Source organism: Anarhichas minor, unplaced genomic scaffold (assembly GCF_050575085.1).
Source record: "Anarhichas minor isolate MPS153535 unplaced genomic scaffold, ASM5057508v1 ptg000014l, whole genome shotgun sequence".
NCBI lineage: Eukaryota > Metazoa > Chordata > Actinopteri > Perciformes > Anarhichadidae > Anarhichas > Anarhichas minor.
In genome coordinates, this window is record NW_027466460.1 from 4,544,968 (window position 1) to 4,566,152 (window position 21,185).

The window sequence follows — 21,185 nt, forward strand, 5'->3', positions numbered from 1 at the left end:
TGTCTTTCTCCCTTGACTTTACATTCCTTATTTGCTCACTGTAGTAACCTGTAATTGAATAAATAAATAAATGAATGAATGAATAAATAAATATAATCGATAACATAGAATACATTCAAGTACATCAGTTTGTCAATACTGGAAAACAAGCAGCACCACTCTGCAGTCTGCTTGTTGGCTGACTCTTTGTTTTGTGGGCTACAGTACGTGCACAGCATGAAGTCAGTAACCACATGCACCTCAACGATCTCAAACTGGCTTTATGATGTTGAGAGTTCTTGTTGACACCGCTGTGTTTCTGAGGTAACCTCCCCTCACACTGCCCACCCTAAACACGACTGTCTCGAGTCACACTCTGGCCATCAGCTGTGGGCTCACTGGTGACCTCGTGTATCTGAGATTACACACCACAGGTGGCTTCAAGGTAATCTCAAAAGACTTCAGAGAGGTTCACTCATAGCGCGGTGAGGGTGCGGAACAGCTGAGTGAGGCAGAAGACGGAGGCGGTGAGCGCGGTGCACTGTTTCGCTAGCAGCTTGGAGCTCAGGTCCTGGCAGCTGCGCTTGCTGCTGGCCCGCTCTGCTGCCAGACAGAAGTCCCTGAAAGACCGAGCCACATCTGCCAGACCCGCAATGGCCTCCGCGTTCCTCCGGTCACACCTTTCGCAACCGGAGAACCAGAGGCATATACCAGCCAACTCCACCAGGGTCTGGAAACTGTCAGCCAGGGAATGAAGCATTTCCTCTGGGCTCTCGCCAATCCCCACCACCTTCTGGCAGCCTGACATCAGCCGCCGTGCCTCTATCTGGAGCACCCTCTTGTTCTCTGTAAAGTGGGCGGGGCAGGTATCCCTTGGGTGGCGACCTTCATGGCCTGCTACGGATTTGTCAGCACCGGTACTTTCCAAAATGGAAAGGAGCTGGTCCACGTCTATGCGGAGTACTTGGAAACCCGTTGGGGGTTCTGGGTAGCGCTGCTGGCCTAGCCGACTGATGGTGTCCTTGTGCGTTTGGGGCAGGAAACGGTCAGAGGAGTCCGATAATGGTGAGAGGAGAGGGCTGAGCTCAGAGTTAGAGGAGAAAAGGTTGGAGCGTGGGAAAGAGGGAGAGTGGGTGGAGGAGGTGGAGAGAAAAGAGGAAACAGGCGGAGAGGTCATAAGAGGAAGACCTGCTCCAGAGGTCTGAGTCACTCCGCTGCTCTGTGTGCGGCAGGAGAACTCGTAGACGGTCAGCTCCTCATCGAAGCTGTCCCCGCTGCTGAAGCAGTTGGTATAGACTGTTGGGCAACCACAAGCCTCCAGCGGCACCTGCAGCCCTTCCACTACTGACTCACATCCAGACGCTAGCACTGAAGTGCAGCCAAACTCAGGCTTCAAGGGTGGGGTAGTCCCCACCATGGCTGGGCTCTTTGTCTGGGATGGATCCTCACAGATAGTAAACACCCTGCAGCCTGAATAAAGTGTTTTTGTTGAGTCTGAATTCTGCCCTGCAGGCCTACAAAGACCCATCAAAGGTCTGTCACTACTGGTCCGTCTTACTTTCTGTGCCGGACGATGGAAAGGGAGCCCTGGTCCATTTAGATTATGTGTGGTCACCACTATCGGATGGGCGATAGAACGTGACTGATTGTTCATTTTAAAATCTGGAATGTCTTCACCTGGAGTTGTAACCTTCATCTTTGATTCTGGAGTGTCTTTTATAGGGCCAGGAGTGTCCATGTTTAGGCCTGAAGAGTCTCTTTGGAGGCTGTTCACTATGGAGGCAGGAGGCTCTGTTATTGGTCCTGGAGTGTTCTTGATAGGTCCAGTGTACAGAGGCAGATGTTGGTGTTGGTGTTGGGGTTTGGGCTCAGTCTGGACAGGCGATGGACGGCTTAATTCCTTCACCTCTGACACTGATTGAAAACTCTTTGCTGAGTTTGTTTCAACAAAAATCTCCCCGTCCACCTCAGATCCTGTAACCGTTGTATCTGAATCGTCCGACTCCACAGATTCTGCAGTTGTGCCCGTTTCGAAGTCTATAGTTTTTGTGACGTCATCAACGTCTGTAACTTTGATGGTGATCTCGACTTCGTCCCTACTGCTGTCCTCAGCTGAACTCTGAGGAACATCCCCCACCCCAGCTTGGTGGAGGGTTTCCTGGGAGCGCGATAAATAAAGGGACAACTGTTGAATCTTCCCCCTGAGTGTGGAGGCAGATAAGCTACCCATAATGTTCGGGGAACAGGTCTGGAAGAGGAAGTGAGTTGGAGAAGGAGGCGTCTTGGAGAGATTGTGTATTGTGACTGGGTTAGCTTTCGCTAAGCTAGGACTACCTAAGCTATTTTTAGCTTCAGCACTATGCATAGTGGAATCACGTATGGGTTTGTCTACATTTTGATCCAAACTTGAAGCATTTTCATTTGTCACCTCACACCGCAATCTGGTACCTGAATTAAATGTAGGAGATGTGGCACTTGTTGCAACTCCGAGCTTTGCAGTGATAGAGTTTATAGCACGGGTATAGTCAGAATTTACTGAACTAATTCTTGTATGAGCTTCAGTGTTGGTGGGAGACTTGATAATAATTTGAGACTCACCTTCACTTGCTGTAGCCAAAGTTGCACTGATGCTATGTCTAGTAGCTATAGCCCACTCATCTTTCTTGTCACTTGAACTTGAAGTTAAGGAATTACTCATGTCATCATCAAAAAAAACATTGTCTGAATTGGTGCTGTCTGTAACTTCATCGCTAATAGTCATAGTAGAGCTAACAACACCGTTGGCATCATCCTCAATAATACTGGTGGTGACGTCTAAATGTAATTGTGCTTTGTTAGTGTGTCTTTGTGGCATCTCCTCGGAATAAGATGAAGACATTTTGGTTGAGGTTCCCGTGTTTTCGCTGCCCTCTTCTCCCCTCAAATAACAGTCACTTTTGGATTTATTAAGAACTGGTGTTGGAGGAAGAGGGGATGAGGGTGGAGGGGGTGGTGGTGAGTATGATGGAGGGTTTGACTTTTCACACACACCTTCAAGCATCTGTTCCTGCACATACAAGTTTTGCTCGAGGGCAATCAGATGGGCTCCCAAAAGGCCATTACTCCTCTTTTTAGTCCCATCTATCAAACATGTAGGCATTGTGTTGGCCTCTGGCTGCCTCTCGGCACCAATGAGTGGTCTCTTTGAGCTGGATGAGTTCTCTCTCACCCCCTCTCTCTTCTCTTTTCCCCCCTTACCTTCCTCCTCTGTGCTTTCTGTCAAAAACATATGATTAGTGAACGTCCCTTTCCCCGACACACCTCCTGTCTCTTCCTCCTCTCCCTCCTCTTTCCCCTCACTCATCTCCTCCTGTTCCTCCCTTTCCTCCTTTCCGTCACCCCTCCGATCAGCACTCTCCTTTCCATCTGGATCCACCCGGCAGCGGACAACGGTGATGGTAGGAGACGCTGCCTTCACCAGATCTGTGACTGATTTGGATTCCATTGCGTCCGGTTCCATCTCCATTTCTTGTTTCCTGGCCCTGGAGGTGGCCTGTGGGTCTCTAGTCTGCTCGTGAGACCCCAAACCACAAGGAGAGCCAGGTCCATGTGAGTGGGGTTTAGACAGGATGGGCTTTGACTCAAGCTGAGCCGGTTCCCCTTCAGAGTGGGTCAAAGAGGAGACCGTAGGACTGGGATTCTGGGTTTGCTCTGAAGGTTCAGGATCTGAACTCAGCATCTGTGCATCATTGGCTTCTGCTACGAGGTTCTTATGAAGCCTACTAGAGACCAGATCCTGCATTTTAGGATCTGGCTCTGGATATGACACCCTAGAGGTGTAATCGGTTTCCATGAAGGAACGGCGCTTACGGGATCTTTTTCTGAGTTGGAACAATGTTTCTCTGCCTCCTCCTTCCTCGTCTCCTTCTTTTCTGTCTTCTTCCTCTTTTCCATCTTTGTCTGCCTCTGTCACCGAGACTCTGATGTCACTGAGGCTGAGTGTGCTGAGGAAGTCCAGTTTCATCTCTGTGAGAATATCTGCAACATAGTAAAAAAGTCTCAGCTTCAGCAATCTTTTGTTGAAAACAGAGTGTACATCAAAATGAGCTTTTTTGTGTTTCAAACAAATTCCTCAGTAATTAGAAGCAGGAAGTAAACATAGTGTAGGTAATCCAAATCAGTTCAATAACATGAGCTGAATAACAAGTATCAGGTCTCCATCAAGGAAAATAAACACGTTTTTTAAGTAGGTTTGGTGCATTAATAATAATAAAAGCAATTTGCATTGATTTTCAACAATTTCTTATGGAAAGCATGTTAACCAATGTAATCTCAGTGTTTTAGTTGAAGAGTTAGGTTAATTAAGGATCTGAATAATTTAAGTCAAAGTATTAATACAACAATATAAAAACACAAAGTAAAAGTACTTAAGTTTTATCAGCAACATGTGCTGAAAGTATCAAAATGTCACCTGTGACTGATACATTATTATGTATGACATTAGAATATTTACTGTTGTAGCTGGTTAGGTTGTTAAATTCAGTGGTACCAAGGTTGTAAGACAAACCGGAGGGTTTGTGAGATGATTAATGGGACATAAAATAAGAAAAAAGTTCTGTTGCAGAATTTTTTATTCATTTTTGTACTCATTTTGTACTCTTGTGAAATATTGGACAATTTGAGCTCAATTAATGAAACCACCTGGGAAGTCTAGAGGTGAATTCTCTCTGTAGTGGAACTAACAACTCATTGACAGACAAACATTTGACAAAGGGGTCCAATCAGGACAAAGCTTTTTGTCAGGGGTCACATGCCAGCCAAAAAGGTTGGGAACAACTGGTTTAATCTTTAACTTGCATTGTATCTCAACAGTAACTCGTGAATATATCTGTTAAATAAATGCAGTGGTGTCAAATGTTTCCATCAGTAAGGTAGAAGTATAAAGTAGCACCAAGTGGAAATACTCAAGTTAAGTACAAGTACCTCAAAAATTGCACTTAAGCACAGTACTTGAGTATGTGTACTTAGTTACTTTCCACCACCAGACTAATAAATATCTTTGGACAGTTAAGTGTAATGGATGAAATGCTGTCTCTGAGAGCTTGATTGCACTAAGCTCTATAGGCTCTATAGAGTGAATCCATACAGACAGTGGACCTCAAGTCGACGGTACAGTGGGAGTGGTCAGAAGTTTGCTCTACTACTTTCTGGCAAGGACGTTTTATTACTCTTTAGTGCAATGTTGTCACTTTTGTGTGTACAAATTTCAACCACTAGATGGCAGCAAAAGCAGCATTAGCAGCCTGTGTTTTCATGTGATCAGCCTCACAATGAAAACCAAATCACCTTTGTGCATGGCCCCCAAGGTTGGGTCTTCAGGTGAGGTGAAGCGATCTCTGGCGTCAAAGAACTCCTCTTCAGAGCTGCTGTCTCCAAAGCCAGGTGGTGGCTGAAGGATGGGGATAGGCTCCAGGTCAACCGCCTTAGCCGGATCTTCCTCCACCTCCTCCCAGGGTTCTCCCTCATTATGATGCAGGGGGCGGGGAAGGCTGCGAGCACTGTCGGGGGTGATGTTGGAGCAGAGTTTGTAGTAGCAGCGAGCGTCGCTTTGGTCAAAGTTAAACACAAACTCGATGTGGGAGGACGGGGACGGGGATAGTGGATGTTCTTTAAAACTGCCCTCGCTGTTTACGCTTCCTCTTTCACCTGCTCTTCTCGCCGACTTTCTCCTCCTCCTCCTCAACTCCTCTTCTTCATCGTCCTCGCTGGCCTCCGGAGGGCTCGGCAGGAAGTCCACAAGGCGGGAGAGCTCAGCGAAACACATGGAGCCGTCATCAGAGCCGGGGTTACTTGAACACTTTTGGATGTATTGAGGGGGAGAGGGGGAGACCGGTGCGAGGAACTGGGGATCAGCGCCGTCGCCCGACCTCCTGCAGTCCCCCCCTCGTCTGTCGTGAGTTGTGAGGTGGATGAGAGGGTGGGCGTGAGCTGGTGGAGGGGCGAGGAGGTGGGGCTGAACACGCCTATGAGAGTAGGGATGAAGCTGAATGGGAGAGTGGCTATGAATTTGTGAGGGAACATTGGAGTGGATGGAGGAGGAAGAACATGAAATGAAGTCATCTTCCTCCAAAGCATCGAGGGAGTCCATGGAAGGGCTGGTGATGACACGAGAGTCAGTATTACAAGAATCCGATGCTTCTGATACAGACGGCTGCTCCTCGGCTGCTCGCACTTCGTCTCCACCTTCTTGTCCCATTTTTTCCCCAGAGTCATTGTCCGTTATCTCCGTCCGTGTTTGCCGACCATCCTGCGCTCTTTCTGTCTCCTCCTTGTGCTCTGCGTCTTCATTCTTTCTCTCTCTATTCTTATCTAGGGGAGACTTTTCCTTTTCAGTGTCAGCATCCTTTTCTTCCTTTTGCTTTTTATTCTCCCAAGGTTTATCTCCCCTTTCTTTGCCATCTTTGTTTCTCCTTCTGTTTCGGTCTTTTCTTTTTCTTCCCTCTGGGTCTGATGAGGATCTGACTCGATGGCAGGGCCTCTCGTCATGAGACACCAGGGTGACCAGCGCTTCCATGTCCAAGTCTGAGGAGGTATCTGAGTCGCTGCCGCATCGTGACACATAACCTGTGAACATACACCAACATAAGACTGTTATTTATGATTTAGAACATACTGGTGTGTGACTTTATGGATGTATGGCTACATTTCATGGCTGTATATTACTGTAAATGTGTACCTTCCTCAGCAGACACTCTGTGCTTCTTGAAGTCATGTATCCAGGGGAAGACGTTGAGGTTGGGGTCAATAAACACTCGACAATAACCTGCTATTAGGCAGGACATGTCTTTGGCGGCCGTTGACTCCAACAGCAATGTGATGGGCTGATATGAGTTAAGACAAGAAAAGTAGAGGGATGGAAAGTCAATTTCAGGAGTGGAAAAACACTTGGTAATCCTGTCGTATCCAAAGGGGTCACAATATTGATGAAAAAGCATTTCTACTTATTTAAATGCTTAAGTCTGCACATTGTTTACAGGAGGGGGTACACAACATGATGTAGACAGGTCAGTAAAAAAACAACCTCGAAGAAATTAATCACAATTAAAATGACAGCTACATGTTAAATTGTATGCTAATTCATAGTAATCAAAATGACAAATTTTCCCTTTTACCTGTAGTGCTATTTATCAATCTAGATTGTTTTTGTGTTAGCCTATTTCTGGATATATCGTCCATAGAGATGTCTGCATTCTCTCAAATATAATAGAACAATTGTGGTGCTCAAAGAGACAAAATAAAACATTTGAAAAACTCAAAAGCAGTCTCTTTTCCAGAAATCATGACTGGTTACTCAAGATAATCCAAAGACCTTGTTGTGAGCAGTTTTTATGTTGGAACTTTTTTCTTTCTACCGAACTACACTGTCAATCGAACCACCGCACAGAAGGAAGCGTTCATCTACTCATGAAGCTCGTGCCTGTGACAGCTGAAATGTAAACATTGATGGCATCCTCCACGGCTGAGCTGTATTAGCTACCTCAGTGGTGCTAGCAGTATCGAGTACAGATAAATACTTAATTCTGCTAGGTGATAAGATTGGTGGGTGTAGTTTGGTAGAAATAAACAGCTTTTTAAATATATTTTTTGGGAACTTTGAGCACCAAAAGTTGAATGCCATATAGTCCCATAATATTCAAGTAAAGGCAAACATCTCTACGGCCGATATCTCCAACTAAGACCAAAACAAATCTAGATTGATAAATAGCACTACAGGTAAGATGGAAAATATGTATTTTTGATTTGGGGTGAACTGTCCCTTCAAACTATGAAAGAGGCAGTTTCAGACCTACAAAGAAGCTAAATCTCCTGTGACCTACCTGCAGGTGCATCAAACTGCACCAACAAAGGGGGAACAAATAATGCTAATTAGTACGGAACCCATTATAACCCACCTTTGTAGCAGTGCTTGTAATGCTGATTCAGTTACTTCAAAGTAAAAGTGCTTTTAGATGAGGTTTACAGTATTTTGTCTTCCCTCTGTATATTACGTGCGTGTATTTTCCTGCTCTTACCTTGATGTCCTGCAGGTATATTTTGACCAGGCTGACCTTGTCGGATTCAGGCAGCAGCTCGATGCGTGTGATGCTGGTGAACTCTGTGAGGGTGGACAGGATGCTCAGTTTGTGGTTGACCACCTGACTCACCCCATAGCGCGCCCCCACCAACAAGGTCACCATCGACTCCCTGTCCTGAAGCTGAAGGGTTGGGGGAGCAGGGGGAGGGATCGTTGAACAGATAGGCATTATAGACAATGAGGAGATTGGAACTTCAATCAACCACCACTTACCTAAATATACATGTACAGCGAACAGTTCAAAGCCCTACCATCATGGTGGCACTGAAGGATTTCCCTCCAAATGACTTGAGATCACTCAGTTCCTCCAGGTAGTTTATCCGGGTCTGATCGACTGACAGACCCTTCTGCTTGGGATCGTTCTGTGATTGGCTCTTCTTCATGTGGTAGCCGATGGCCTTCCTCAGATCTTTCTCTCGCATGTTCCTCAACAAGGTGGATGACACAAAGTTCTCTATGCCCCACGTCTTCCTAGAGCAAACACAAAAACACAGAGTGAGAGAGAGGGTCTGTTTGTGTGTACAAGACTAATAGAGAGCTGAAGCTGTATTCAGGATGTGTGAATTTACAATACATGTGATTGGAATAGCATCCCAAAACCCCTTTTGTTCCTTGAAGACTATAACAGTTCCAATATTAAAATGCATCCTTAATGCTTATTGAGTGCTAAAAGACTGCATTTCTTCTATACAACAAAAAACATTAAGTTGTCCAGTAAATATTTATTTTTGTCCCCCCAAAAAGATAGGACGTCCACTGCGGTAAAGTCCTTTGTTAATTATAGTTTAATTTAGTGGATATGAATAGAATTTAAACTCTGCGTGTGTGTCTCACGTGATTATCTTTAAGTTGGTCTTTGGTGACTGTCCACAGCTCGCCAATCTCTCCTGGATGTGCAGCGCAGCGAGTCGCAGGGCGGTGTTACACCTCATCTCTATTGCAAAGCGCTCCTGCAGCACATCATTCACTCCCTAACACACACAAAATGTACAAAACGGTACAAATGGTGAAAACGGACAGAAAAAACCCCCGCATTTCAGGACCATCTATGGTTTGTAAACTACTTGCATGTCTCATTTGCAGCATTTACGTTTGTACTTGTGAGCTGAGCAGAAATATCCACAACAAAAGGATGTTACTTATGCTGCATCTTGATTGCATGGTACAGCACGTGGAGTTAAAACAATGCAGACCAGTTATTGCTCAGAGAGCATCGTCGGGCCCCTTCTTGCTGTGAGGCGACAGTGCTACCGTTTTTTTTTTTTATTAACTCAACCCAGATTTAAAAAAATGTCATCCTGCAAACCTGTTCTGTACACTACACTGTATAAATGATGAAATGCAGACGTTCCTCTGCTTGTTTGTCCACGAAAGGATTCAGCGTCGCGTAAACGATGTCACGGCAGTTTCACACAGCGTCACTATAGCAATCAGCTGAGAATCCCAACTACGCTGTTCTATCTGCAGTAAAAAAACGAAATAAAGGAAAGGACCTGGTTCCAAAAGGGAATTGAGTTGAGACGAACCATGCAGTGACACAGGAACTTACTAAGTACAGAGCGGGAATACAACTATGGTGGGATTTGATGAAAAACTTTCAGTTTGTTGATTTACATCACGGTGAAATGTGTCAACTGCAACAATAACTGGACTTTAAGAGGTGTCACACAACTTCACTCGAGGGTAAGTTAAGGGTATAATGGAAAACCTATGAACTATCAAAACAGATTAGAGATAGGAAGAGTTAACTTCCGCCTGGAGATTAATGGTGGGTCCGAAGTTCATCGATCTACCTGCAGGTAGAGGTACTCAAAGGCTGTGTGATCCTCCTGCAGCAGCGTTTGGAGGGTTTTGGGCATGAAACAAACACGGAACAGACATCTGTAGTCATGGGCCTCTTTCTTCTGGACCACCTGAACACACACACACACACACACACACACACACAGACACGTTGCTCCAAATGTATTGCTTTGAATTCAATTAAAAGCAGTCACAGATTAAACCCACTCTCAAATGCAGCTTTAGTGTAGATTTAGATATAGATGTACGTAAAACAAGAGTTAGTGTGTGTGTGTGTGTGTGTGTGTGTACCTGCTGTATCCTCTCCTCTTCATGTAGCAGCAGTATTTTGGAAATGCTGTGTTGCTGCTCCAGCACCAGGGAGAAGTGTTCAATATGGCTCAGAGGAAGCTTTTCCTTGAGTGTCATCACAATGTCCTGATGCACAGGGAAGAACATTACCTCTTGAGAGACAATATTTTATGACATCAGGAAACATAACTGCTGAGGTGAGCTGATCTGAGGTTTGTCGGTCTCAATGGAGCACGATAAGGTCTGAGTAGTTGGCAAATCAAGGAAACTGATGCACAGTATATATCATACTGATAAAAAATGAGAGAGGGAGCGAATCACATCAGTTGTAGCTTTTAAATCAGACCATACATACAATCCAATATCATCTCAGTTCTATAGTTATATTTAAATGTAAGGCTTACTGCAAACTTTAAACTATATCAGCACAGTATGGTCGTAAAAATTGCGACAGTTTTTGACTTGATTAAGAATCACAGAAAAATACTTCCATTACAGAATGAACCTCAGCTTCATCTCTGAACTCCCAAAACTCTATTTATAGTATCCAGTAGAAAATAAATAAACAAGAGGAATGGATATCAATATGGTAGACTGTATCACTGCATAGTACCTTGACTGTGGTGCTGGGGTCAAATTTAAAGGCCTTGGTCTGCCCGTTCTCCAGATAGACCTTCAGAACATTAGGCAGGAAGAGCAGCGAGTTGCCCTGCAAAGCAGACATGGGGTCAAGGGAAGTGTCAAATGAAACTGTGAGCGTTGTAAAACTTGGTGGTTCATTCAAGGGCATTGTAAGTAACAGCCTGACAGCTTGATATGAGATAGAGTCAAGAAAAGAAAGCAGTTTGTGTCTCTGTGTTTGAGTCGGACAGCAGATTTATTCAGACTAGTTCATTATTCCTGTTCAGAACGGGCTGAATGCTTGGCCTGTGGTGTTGCAGTTTGCTCATACTAACAACTTCACACTCAACACTGTGCTTCCTTTGGTCCTCAGCAATTCACCTGCCATGACACGGTAGCGTCATACACCCAAGCTACTAACTACTCACATTGTGAAACAACAGTGAAATACACTCTGGTTCACAGGAAAAAAAAAACACCAGGGGCAGACTTTACCTTTAGGCAAGGAAGGTAACCTGGGTCTCGGACCCCAAACTGAAAGGGCCCCCTAACAACTATAGATTTATTACAATGTTCAGTTTTTATGTTTTTATTCAGGAACAATAATTCCTCAACGGGTTTCAGCTTTGGGCGTCATCAATGACGGCACTGTTCTAAAACAATACGCGCTTCACTGAATTACTCGACACACTCTGAAGCCTCGGCACAGCACATTACATCACTAGGTGCTTCTGCTATATCTTCTATATAAATGCTCTGAATGTTGTATATTGGTCCTTTAAAGTTGGAATAAAATAACACATCCAGGTGTTTGGACCAAGGGAGGACTGCAATTCTGTATGCCGATTGTCAATATTCTGGAAATTTGGTTAAAATCTGTGCTACATTTGGCCTTGACAAATGAATGACGTAATGTGTTTCAATCTGCTCTTGTTATGCGAATAATATCGCTAATTCTGCAGCCACGTATATCAAGATGATATAACTAAAGAGCACCAGTCAAAGCTTAAATGGGGGAAATCCATATGGAAAACATGATGGACAAATTACTTTTCTGTTTGCTTCATGTATTAATTTAAGTGATTCTACAGTCTCCTCATCGCTCCACACAGAGCTGATGTTTTCTCTGCTGCTATTTTTAGTCTCTTCAGTGAAGATTCAGGGGGCGTTTAAGTCACATGCTTCATATTTGTCATGATATTTCTTAAATCTGTTTCCGGGCACTTTGGCACATTTTGCTTTTGATCTTCGATAGACTAAAAATGCACGTAAAAACAAGTGCATTGAAATGCCTCTACTGATATGAATTTCAGTTTTATTGGAATGTAATTGAATTGCCTTTATACCTAATAATAATTGTAATTTTAAGCCAGATAAAAAAACAATTACACCAGGAAAGAGAGAGATAAGCTTTGACTCATTTTACGCTCTTCTCTCAGAGAGTTTTTTACCATCATCTTGCCTGTTTCTGTCTGCCCAGCCTGCTCACTGTGGTGAGTCATCTTAAGTGTTTTTTTCTGTATTGACACTGTGATGTAATGCAACATTGTCTGTTGTCTGTATGTTTTAAAATTCAAATGGCGAGCTTTCAAATTTTAAACAACTCCTCCCTTGTCACCCTCCCATCCAGCATGTCCCCCCCTCTCTTCTCTACCCCTTTCCCTTCTCTGATGCTTATTGTCCTGTAATCACAGACATTAGGACTGGAGGATGAGGCAGATATCGATCCGTGTTTTCTCTGAAATTAGTAATGGCCACTCAAGCTTCTGTGGTTTTCCTCCTCCAGCTAATTTCACATCCGCTGGCAGGATGAGAACCTTGACCAACCAGAGCCAGGCTTATAAGAGAATACTGACCAATTATAAAACATCCCTCCTCGTCATTGTGCAATGCTACAACTAGTAAGAATAAATCACATTTTAAAACACTTTGCAAAGCGAACTTTAAATCCACCGTTGTTTACATCCATGTTTGCTAGCTTCTTCAACTTCATGTTATGACCATCTGTTGATCAGTGGCATAGTGTGAAACGACTGCATGCACGGGTCACAAGATTGTGTATCGTGTCACCACCAGTGCACTCATGTGCAAAAACAGGGACCCAGAGGAAGCGCTGCTCAAGGTTTAAAACTCCACAGCCAACCTTTAACTCAGCGGTACAAGAGAAAGGTGTTTATACCTGTCTACAGCAGAATAATATACATGGTTTAAAGTTTAAAAATGAATGTGAAGAATACCACTTGTCTGAAGGAAATACTGCAAACAGATAATAAATTAGTATTATAAGCTAACATTGAAGAGAGGGATGGGGGATCTAAAGCTGATTTGTAAGCTATTGAAGGTTGGAGAATAACAGTATCCCGTGTTCTCTCACTCACTTGAGAGTGTCCATTGACTTCAACTTCCTCAGCAAAGTGAACTTTCACAGGGTTGGACCTGAGCTTGGCCCTCTTCTCTGGTGTGATGAATGATGACTTTGGGCCCTGGGAGGGGATACAAATCAATAAATCAGCTTGTCATAGTGTTTCTTTTAAAATTATTTAGTAAGACTCAATATGGTACAGATACTATTTTGGCGCAGCAATGTGAAGTGCTTATACTGTATATGAGGGGAATAAAAAGACACACAGCCCGTTGCTTTTGCATGCATGCACAAATTTTACCAAACACATTTTATTATTGAATGGTTTGATATTAGAAAACATGTTTTTCTTTGGTGGACTTCTAAGACTTACAGGAAAGGACATTTTGCCAGCTTCAATGTCACTACTGACACATTGCAAATCATTGCCTTCATTACTGCAAAGCCAGTTAGTGGTGGATGGTGGATTGAAAGCCCCAGAAGAAACTGACAAAACAATCCTCCTACTCTTATATACCTTTTGATGTTTTGTCACCATCAACATGCATGACAGAGATGAATACTTTCTGGGAAATGATAATCATTTCTCAAACCTCAATAAAGATTTCTTGGAGGAGCTGTGAGCTATGAATTAGATGGTAAAAAGATGCTTCCATCAGCAGAACTGCTGATGAGAATCACTGAGGAGCGGCCATTCATTTACCGATCTACTTCACCTTAGTGCAAATACACACGCCAGCTTCACAGAGTGAGATCCACAACCTACATACACACACACACACACACACACACACACACACACACACACACAGTAAACACACACATACGTATGTAGCGATCATGATAGAGTGTGTGTCTGTTTGAGTCAGTCGGGCAAAGTTTTTGAGGGTGATGTCACTGACGTAGTTGTGGGAACTTAGTGACAGGATGCTTGTTAGCAATGGCGCTTGACCCCAGATCCTCATTGACATGATGATTAATGGGTTTGTTGACAATCAGCATTTTAAAATCCCAGGTGTATAGAGACACAGTACATCTATAGAATGTAAGTATGTGCACACATACATGCCTGTGTATGTTTTTACAAGAGATGTTCTGAGTTCATCTTGAATGTTGCTGGAATTGGAGCCATCATCCAACTGAATGTGTTTACGTCCAACTATGTGTTTGTGGTTAGTTAGATGCAGTAGACTCACCAGCATCGTTCTCAGGACAGTCATTGCCAATGAATCTTGACACTCCCTGAAAAACAAAAACACAGGGGGGATGGTAAGGTTAGACTTGATGTGCAATGCCTAATTTTAAACAGTATTATTTTGTGGTGTATGTACTGATAATCATGTGTGTGCGTGTGTTTGTGAGCCGACGGTGTCGACCTGATTATTTCAGCAGCCTGCTCCGGGGTCAGGTCATCGACAGCGATGTTATTGATCTTCACAAGCTGGTCGCCAGGGACGAGCCGGCCATCTGCAGGACCACCTGGACACACAAAATGTCCTTGTGTTGTCATGCCTGAGGGTGTTTGATTGGCTGGGGTTGATGCCAGGCAGTAGCTAGTATTCTAGTGATCTCCTTTCATCTCACAGTGATGCATAATTTTTCACACCGCTCTCCAAACCTAACTGGGCCACCGCAGGGAGACCAGCAATCTGATCACTATGCATCTAATTTAGGGTGTATCAAACAACTGTATATCCCTCCGCCTTCTTTATGTGACGCATTCTATCATCAATGTCACTGTTCATTTATTGTCTCTATAGGCCAGCATCCAACACTAAATGGCTGCACAGCTGATGACATTAGGGGCAGAATCTTCTCTCCGTGTGATTCTCTTCAGTCATGAATAGACACGTAAACCTGTTTGGTAACACTTTCTATGACAGCCATATCTATAATGCATTATCAACATGCTTATCATAAATTATAATCCGCTTATAGCATTATAAGAATGCAGAAATATTCATAATGCTTTGTAAAAATGATCATAAAACATCATAAAGCATTTTTGAATGACATTAGGTCAAGTATCATGATACTTCAATTGCATTTGCACATTTGGTTTTTCCGGACATTAGTGTATTATAATTCCCACAGTTGAAATGTATTATAAAAATGTTATAATACATTATAAACACTGTTACAATGCCTTTAATCTGATTATAAATTATTGTAAGTGAAAATAAAATTGTTCTTGCATAGATTTAATTATATTTTTTCACGTGACTAGTTACATGGTAACTAGTGTTACCACGTGGGCTAATGTCATTGTATTAGGAGATGAATGGAAGAAAAACCTTGTATACAACTTAACAGAGTTGTTACTGTGGATTTTAACAATTGGAGATTTCTTTGCACATCCTATGGTCAACATCTTTAAATAAGTGGATGATGATGCATATTTAAAGAATGGTTCGCACTTTTTAAAGTCTGTCTTAAAACAATAGCCAGGTTCCCACATAAGGATTGAAGCATGTTGTTATTGCTGTAATCATTCCTCCTGTTCTCACTATCCATTTTTAATCCCCCATTACTTTCATTGGCAGCATTAAGAAGGGATATTTTAATGGTCAGAAGTAACAGGAGGAATAATTATAGCAAGCAAAACCTATTTCAAACTCCATATATGAACCTATCGTTTAACTTCTCCCTGGTCAAGCTATTACAGAAAGAACTGTTTCATTAGTGCATTAGTGGAAAAGAGTTTCACAATATTAGATGGAGGTATGGCAAACGATCTGTCCGGTGCTTTATGCCAACATGCTGAATATTGGGAAGATTTCATTTTACAGAGCTACTGATAGCTCTAACTCAGGTTTGTACATGTTAATAATGCAAAATGTAACAAGACACTTTCTTTTCTCATTTAATAGATCTGATTTTATAGAATTAAAATCCTGGGATAAAGCATGAATTTCTATTTTTGTGCACAGTCACAAAGGCATGAACAGTGTAAATGAGTTTCCACCATACAATGTACAATGTAATTCAAGGCAATAGGCACCACAGCAAACACTGGTTCTCACTGTAGACAGCTTACATGAATTCATGCAGGCATATGCACAAATTCATATCTCCAAAGCACAAGTGATGTGCATAAATTCAACACCACATGCACCAATTAGTATGGATGAAAACTCTGAAATGATGTCGAAGAGTTTACTTATTTGGGGAGTCTCCTCAGTTAGGATAAAGCATGCAGCAAAGACATCAGCGTCAGGCTCGGGAAAGCTCAAAGTGCTTTTGCAAGTAAACGGTACAGCCTAAAAAAACAAGATCACAATTGTAACTTCAAATCAGGTTTGCTGTACGGCTCAGAATGCCGGTGAATGGTTGAGAGTGACATGATTTATAATAACAGATTCATGTTTTTCACAATGAATGTCTCTGGAAGATTTGCGGCATCATTTAGCCAGAAGAGATCTCCAATGAGGACCTGTACAAAAACACAAACTGTTTACGTTTGGTGCTGGAGGACATTTCCTCAGAACGGACCAGGACCGCATTCCTAAAGTAGCCTTAAGAAAATCTAACTTGAGGTTGTCACAACACAGGATCAGATGGAGGCAGAGAGTAGCAGCCTCAGGGAACAAGGAGGATTAAGTACTATGGACTCAAGAACTAATTTAGTACTTTAAACTGTGTGTAATCTACGGACACTGTGTCATAAACAGACATCACCCCTGTCACTGTCTCCATAGACCACTCCCTGCCATCGTCTTCCTGTTACTGTCATCGACACCATCAGGTAACCCTACAATACTGAGCTATTCAATTGAGATACAAGTACTTGATGTTCCATCCAGAATGAACATGCAGGTGACACCGATAGCTCTGAAAAGGATTCATATTTCACTATCAAGATGCTGCAGCACGTGCCGGAGAGAAAGAGAGAGAGGAAAGATTGAACCAAGGCTTAGTGGGGCCACTGGAGACATGAGCAAGTGTGTATGTGTGTGTGTGTGTGTGTGTGTGTGTGTGTGTGTGTGTGTGTGTGTGTGTGTGTGTGTGTGCGTGCATGCGTGCGTGCGTGTGTGTGACAGGCAGAAGCAGATGGTGATAGAGCAGACTTGAGCCAGACTGTCGAAAGCGAGGTAATCGGCCCCCTAACCTCAGGGGGTTTCAGATCCTTGTGGCTCGACAGCTCAGCAGCAAAATGCACTTCAGAGTACAGTTATAGGCTGAATATAATATACAGTATGTATTTAATGACTTAAGTAAATGTTGAACTTCAGACTGATGAGAATAGTACAATTGGAAAGCTGTTTTTCTTTTGTGGATTTGCAGCACTTACAGTGCAGGTTTTTGTTTTAGCATGCAGTGTATTTCTCTACGTTAATCATACATTTTTAAATTCAGATATCCTATTTGCTTTATAGTATATATAAAGGCCATGTCATTGTGATTTGCTGTAGCACATTCATGAATACAGCATCTAGCTATACAGTCCAGCATTATAGCAAGGTACACATATAGCACATGCACTGTAACTGGTTCATTCACATTGTTGGAAGAATGTCAAAACATTTATTTTGTTTCCCTTTATCTGAAGTTTGTTCAGATAGTTTGTTTTGTTTGTGAGACAGTCTCAATTTAATACTGATGCCTCGATATGATACTCAAATAAGTACAAATTAGTTAGTTATTAATAGGAATATACATTTAATGTATTTTTGTCAGTTGGGGACAGTGCAAATATTGGTAAGCGGCTCATTGGCACAAATGTAACTAATACTGTGATGTATTAAATGCCACAACAAAGACTTACAGTGGTCGAAACATGTTGGCTCTTTTAATGATTTAGCCACTATAATAAAGGCTTTTTAATTTGTCCGGATTGCTTGGATTGCCTTCTGGTGTAACCTTTAACTTAAAATGGACATATCACACTTTAGAACGGTACACTCAACCATGCAAAATACGAGTGGAGGGATACACCAATATTGCGAGGTTAAACATACTGTTAGCACACACGGCCATTTGGAATGCAATTTCAGTCATCTTTGAATGATTCACTCAGCATAGCCTGGTATCAGCTCTAAAGGTAATTAACCATGAGGGCTGTAATGCTGCGTTCACACCAAACGCGTCGCGAATTATTCACGCGAGTAGATTACAAAGTCTATGCACAGACGCGATGAGACTGTCGCGGCGCGAATCTGCGATGGCGCGTCGCGATGGACGTGAATTTGCGGCGCGATGGACGCGAATCCGCGTCAAACGCCAAATCGCCCCGACGCGCGAGTTGAAATTTTTCAACTTCTGCGAAATATTCCCGTTACGCCCTGGCGCGATAGCCTATCAGCTTTGAGTTGCGCCCCCTGTCATCAGCGACGTCCTGCCGTTGCTGAATCAGAAACAATGAAGGAGAAATTAATAGTGGCGCGTCCAGTGTGCTTGGCGCGATTCACGCGAATGAACACTCGGTTCCCGGCGTTTTGACCGGTGCCGCGATGGACGTGAATATGCTGCGCGATGAATATGCGGCGCGATGAATATGCGGCGCGATGAATATGCGGCGCGATGAATATGCGGCGCGATGAATATGCGGCGCGATGAATTTGCGACGCGTTTGGTGTGAACGCAGCATTAGTACATTACATTACAGTCATTTAGCAGACGCTTTTATCCAAAGCAACTTACAATTCAGATTCTATCTGACTAGCGACTAACATGCGACTAGCGGAGCCGGAGACCGAACCACCGATTCTCTGATTGAAGGACGGCCCTGCTCTCCACTTAGCCACAGTAGCCCTCAAGTAGATCACACTCAAGATACAGTGTGTTATGCATAATTCTGCAGCTGTCCTTTAGATGTGACAACATTTACAGCGGCCAATCACTGGAGAATAACTTATGTTGTTGTGAACTGAGGAGGCCCTTTAAAAACATGCAACATGGATAACCAATAGCGTCAAGTTAAAAAGGGTGTACCAACAGTGAGCATATCAGAGTAAGTTTTACATTGTGACCAGTAGGAGGTGCTGTGCCATGAGATCCTCACAGGTGCTGACACACCTTTATGCCAAGGTAAAGGCATTTAGCTGAGGACTTGTTACCTCTGAGTGAAGCTTCCAAGGCACGCTGTATGCACATCCCTTCTCCTTCACTGAGACCCCGATCGAACCCCTAAGCCCCATCTTACCCACCTATTACATAACAGAAAGTACATTTGGCATTCGATTGGAAGAGATTCTTGGCGACAGTACACAGCCTAAGAGGAAATGCTGCCTGAGAGCTTCAATAAAGAGAAAATAATTCCCTCTGCTTCAAAAGCTCCTCCTTTGTTTTGCCTCCTCATTATACTGAAGATGCTTCACACATACACACACGCACACACCAGTGCCACAATACGTTTCTTTTGTTAATGCAATTTTGTGCACCGGCATGCAATATGAACATACAATCTCAGCCTCCCTCTGAGTTTCCACTTTTTACAGCTTGTCTTGTACACTGGCCAGAGGCCTGCAGTGGTCTGGCACAGCTCCACTCTTACATTTTCCTTGGAGACTATATAGAGACTAAATAAGAAACAACAGGGAGAGAGACAGAAGAAATGTTCTGTTCCTGAAAGAACAGCATACATTTGATTTTAACACCCTCCTACCAACTATGCTGTAGAGTGGACCTGTGAGCCGAATCCCATGCACACGTTGTACACACTGCAATTAATTAATTATTTTCTGTCTCTACAAGCACATCATATATCAATGTATTAGATGTAGCAGCGGTGCCTGTTGGGCAAGAGACACTGACAAAGCAGACCAAAACACTACAGTGCTTGGCAATGGAAGCTGGCACGTAGAATGGGATCTCTATGGGGGAAGAAGTCTGAGCTGGTGTTGGGGAGGATGAGCGGTACCAACCAGACATTAGCTGGGCTCACGGAAACATGCAGTGTCAGCTATGAGATCAAACTCCCTAACTCTGAGTAGTGCTGTATTTCTATTACTCATTAGCTGTTCAGGGTAAGAAGTGCTGCAGTGCTTTTAGGGATAAGGGCTCTGTGCGTTGAAGAAACCGTGGATAAAAACAACAAGGTTTGTACACAGTATCGGATGAACTAAATCATATTTATCAGCACTTCTTTGTACTGTTGCTTTGTCCTTCTTCTACATTTACAGTTCATACGTCTCGTCATACCTGGGGTTACCTCCTGCACCAGGATGGGGGTCTGCAAGGACAGAGTGAGGCCATGAGAGTTGAGGTCCGGGTCCCGTTGGATCTGGATGATGAAGCGGAAGGGATAATTCCTCTGATCAGAGCTACTGCACTCTGCTGACTTCCCATCCGCTGCAACCCGGTCTCTGGAGAGCAGCAGGTGAACATATATTAAAAAACTAAAATGATTAATTCAGAATCTTACCTCGCATATCACGCATTTCCCTTTCTGCTCTGGCAGTTTAATCAGTGGAGATCTTTAAATTGGTGTCGATGAGACGTATAAGGAGAGTAATAATAAATACAACAGACTAGCAAGATGCAGCACAAATTAAAATAATGCAGATGGTTTAATGGGTTACGAATGTGGATTTCCTGTGATTTCCATATTTTCTACACAGGTCCCTCCGTCAGTCAAAAGACTTACAGGTTAGATTAAATGGAGAATCTAACTAGTGAACATAAATAAGACAGAAACAGAGGTCTACCTGCTCAGAGAGTGAGACCTGCTGCCCAGGTCTCGGGACCGTCTCAGCCATCGTCCCACCACCTGCTCCACCCGGCTGGTTCTACGGGATGGGGAGCGGCTCCTGTCCTGCACCTCCATTTACCTACCAAAAGGGGTTATGCATACAGTACAGTTGTTTATATGGCTCTATGTTAACGACAAAAGACAACAGGAAATAGAAACAAATCTAAACAGAGGCAGAGAGCTAGGATACTAACACTCAAGTTCAACACAAGACTGAAAAATCTAACTCCATCAGATCTTTGCAATCAGAATGCAAGATGCGAGTTCATCGCAGAAGTGACAACAGCTTGCAAAAAGCAGTGCTTCAGTCACGGAGTCGGCTTGGC

At 43.3% G+C, this 21,185-nt stretch overlaps 1 protein-coding gene across 1 annotated transcript; it reads right to left on the reverse strand.

The window, feature by feature from the left end:
* Positions 1-454: 454 nt before the first annotated feature.
* On the reverse strand, positions 455-20,934 carry frmpd1a (FERM and PDZ domain containing 1a). Its single transcript, XM_076091981.1, has 14 exons — positions 20,816-20,934; positions 20,310-20,473; positions 14,546-14,648; positions 14,366-14,411; positions 13,186-13,290; positions 10,800-10,895; positions 10,187-10,312; positions 9,886-10,005; positions 8,927-9,063; positions 8,344-8,563; positions 8,031-8,213; positions 6,695-6,839; positions 5,305-6,582; positions 455-3,996 (listed from the first exon to the last, which is right to left on the reverse strand). The coding sequence occupies exons 1-14, from the start codon at positions 20,932-20,934 to the stop codon at positions 455-457; spliced, it is 6,384 nt and encodes a 2,127-aa protein (XP_075948096.1).
* Between the last annotated feature and the right edge of the window lie 251 nt (positions 20,935-21,185).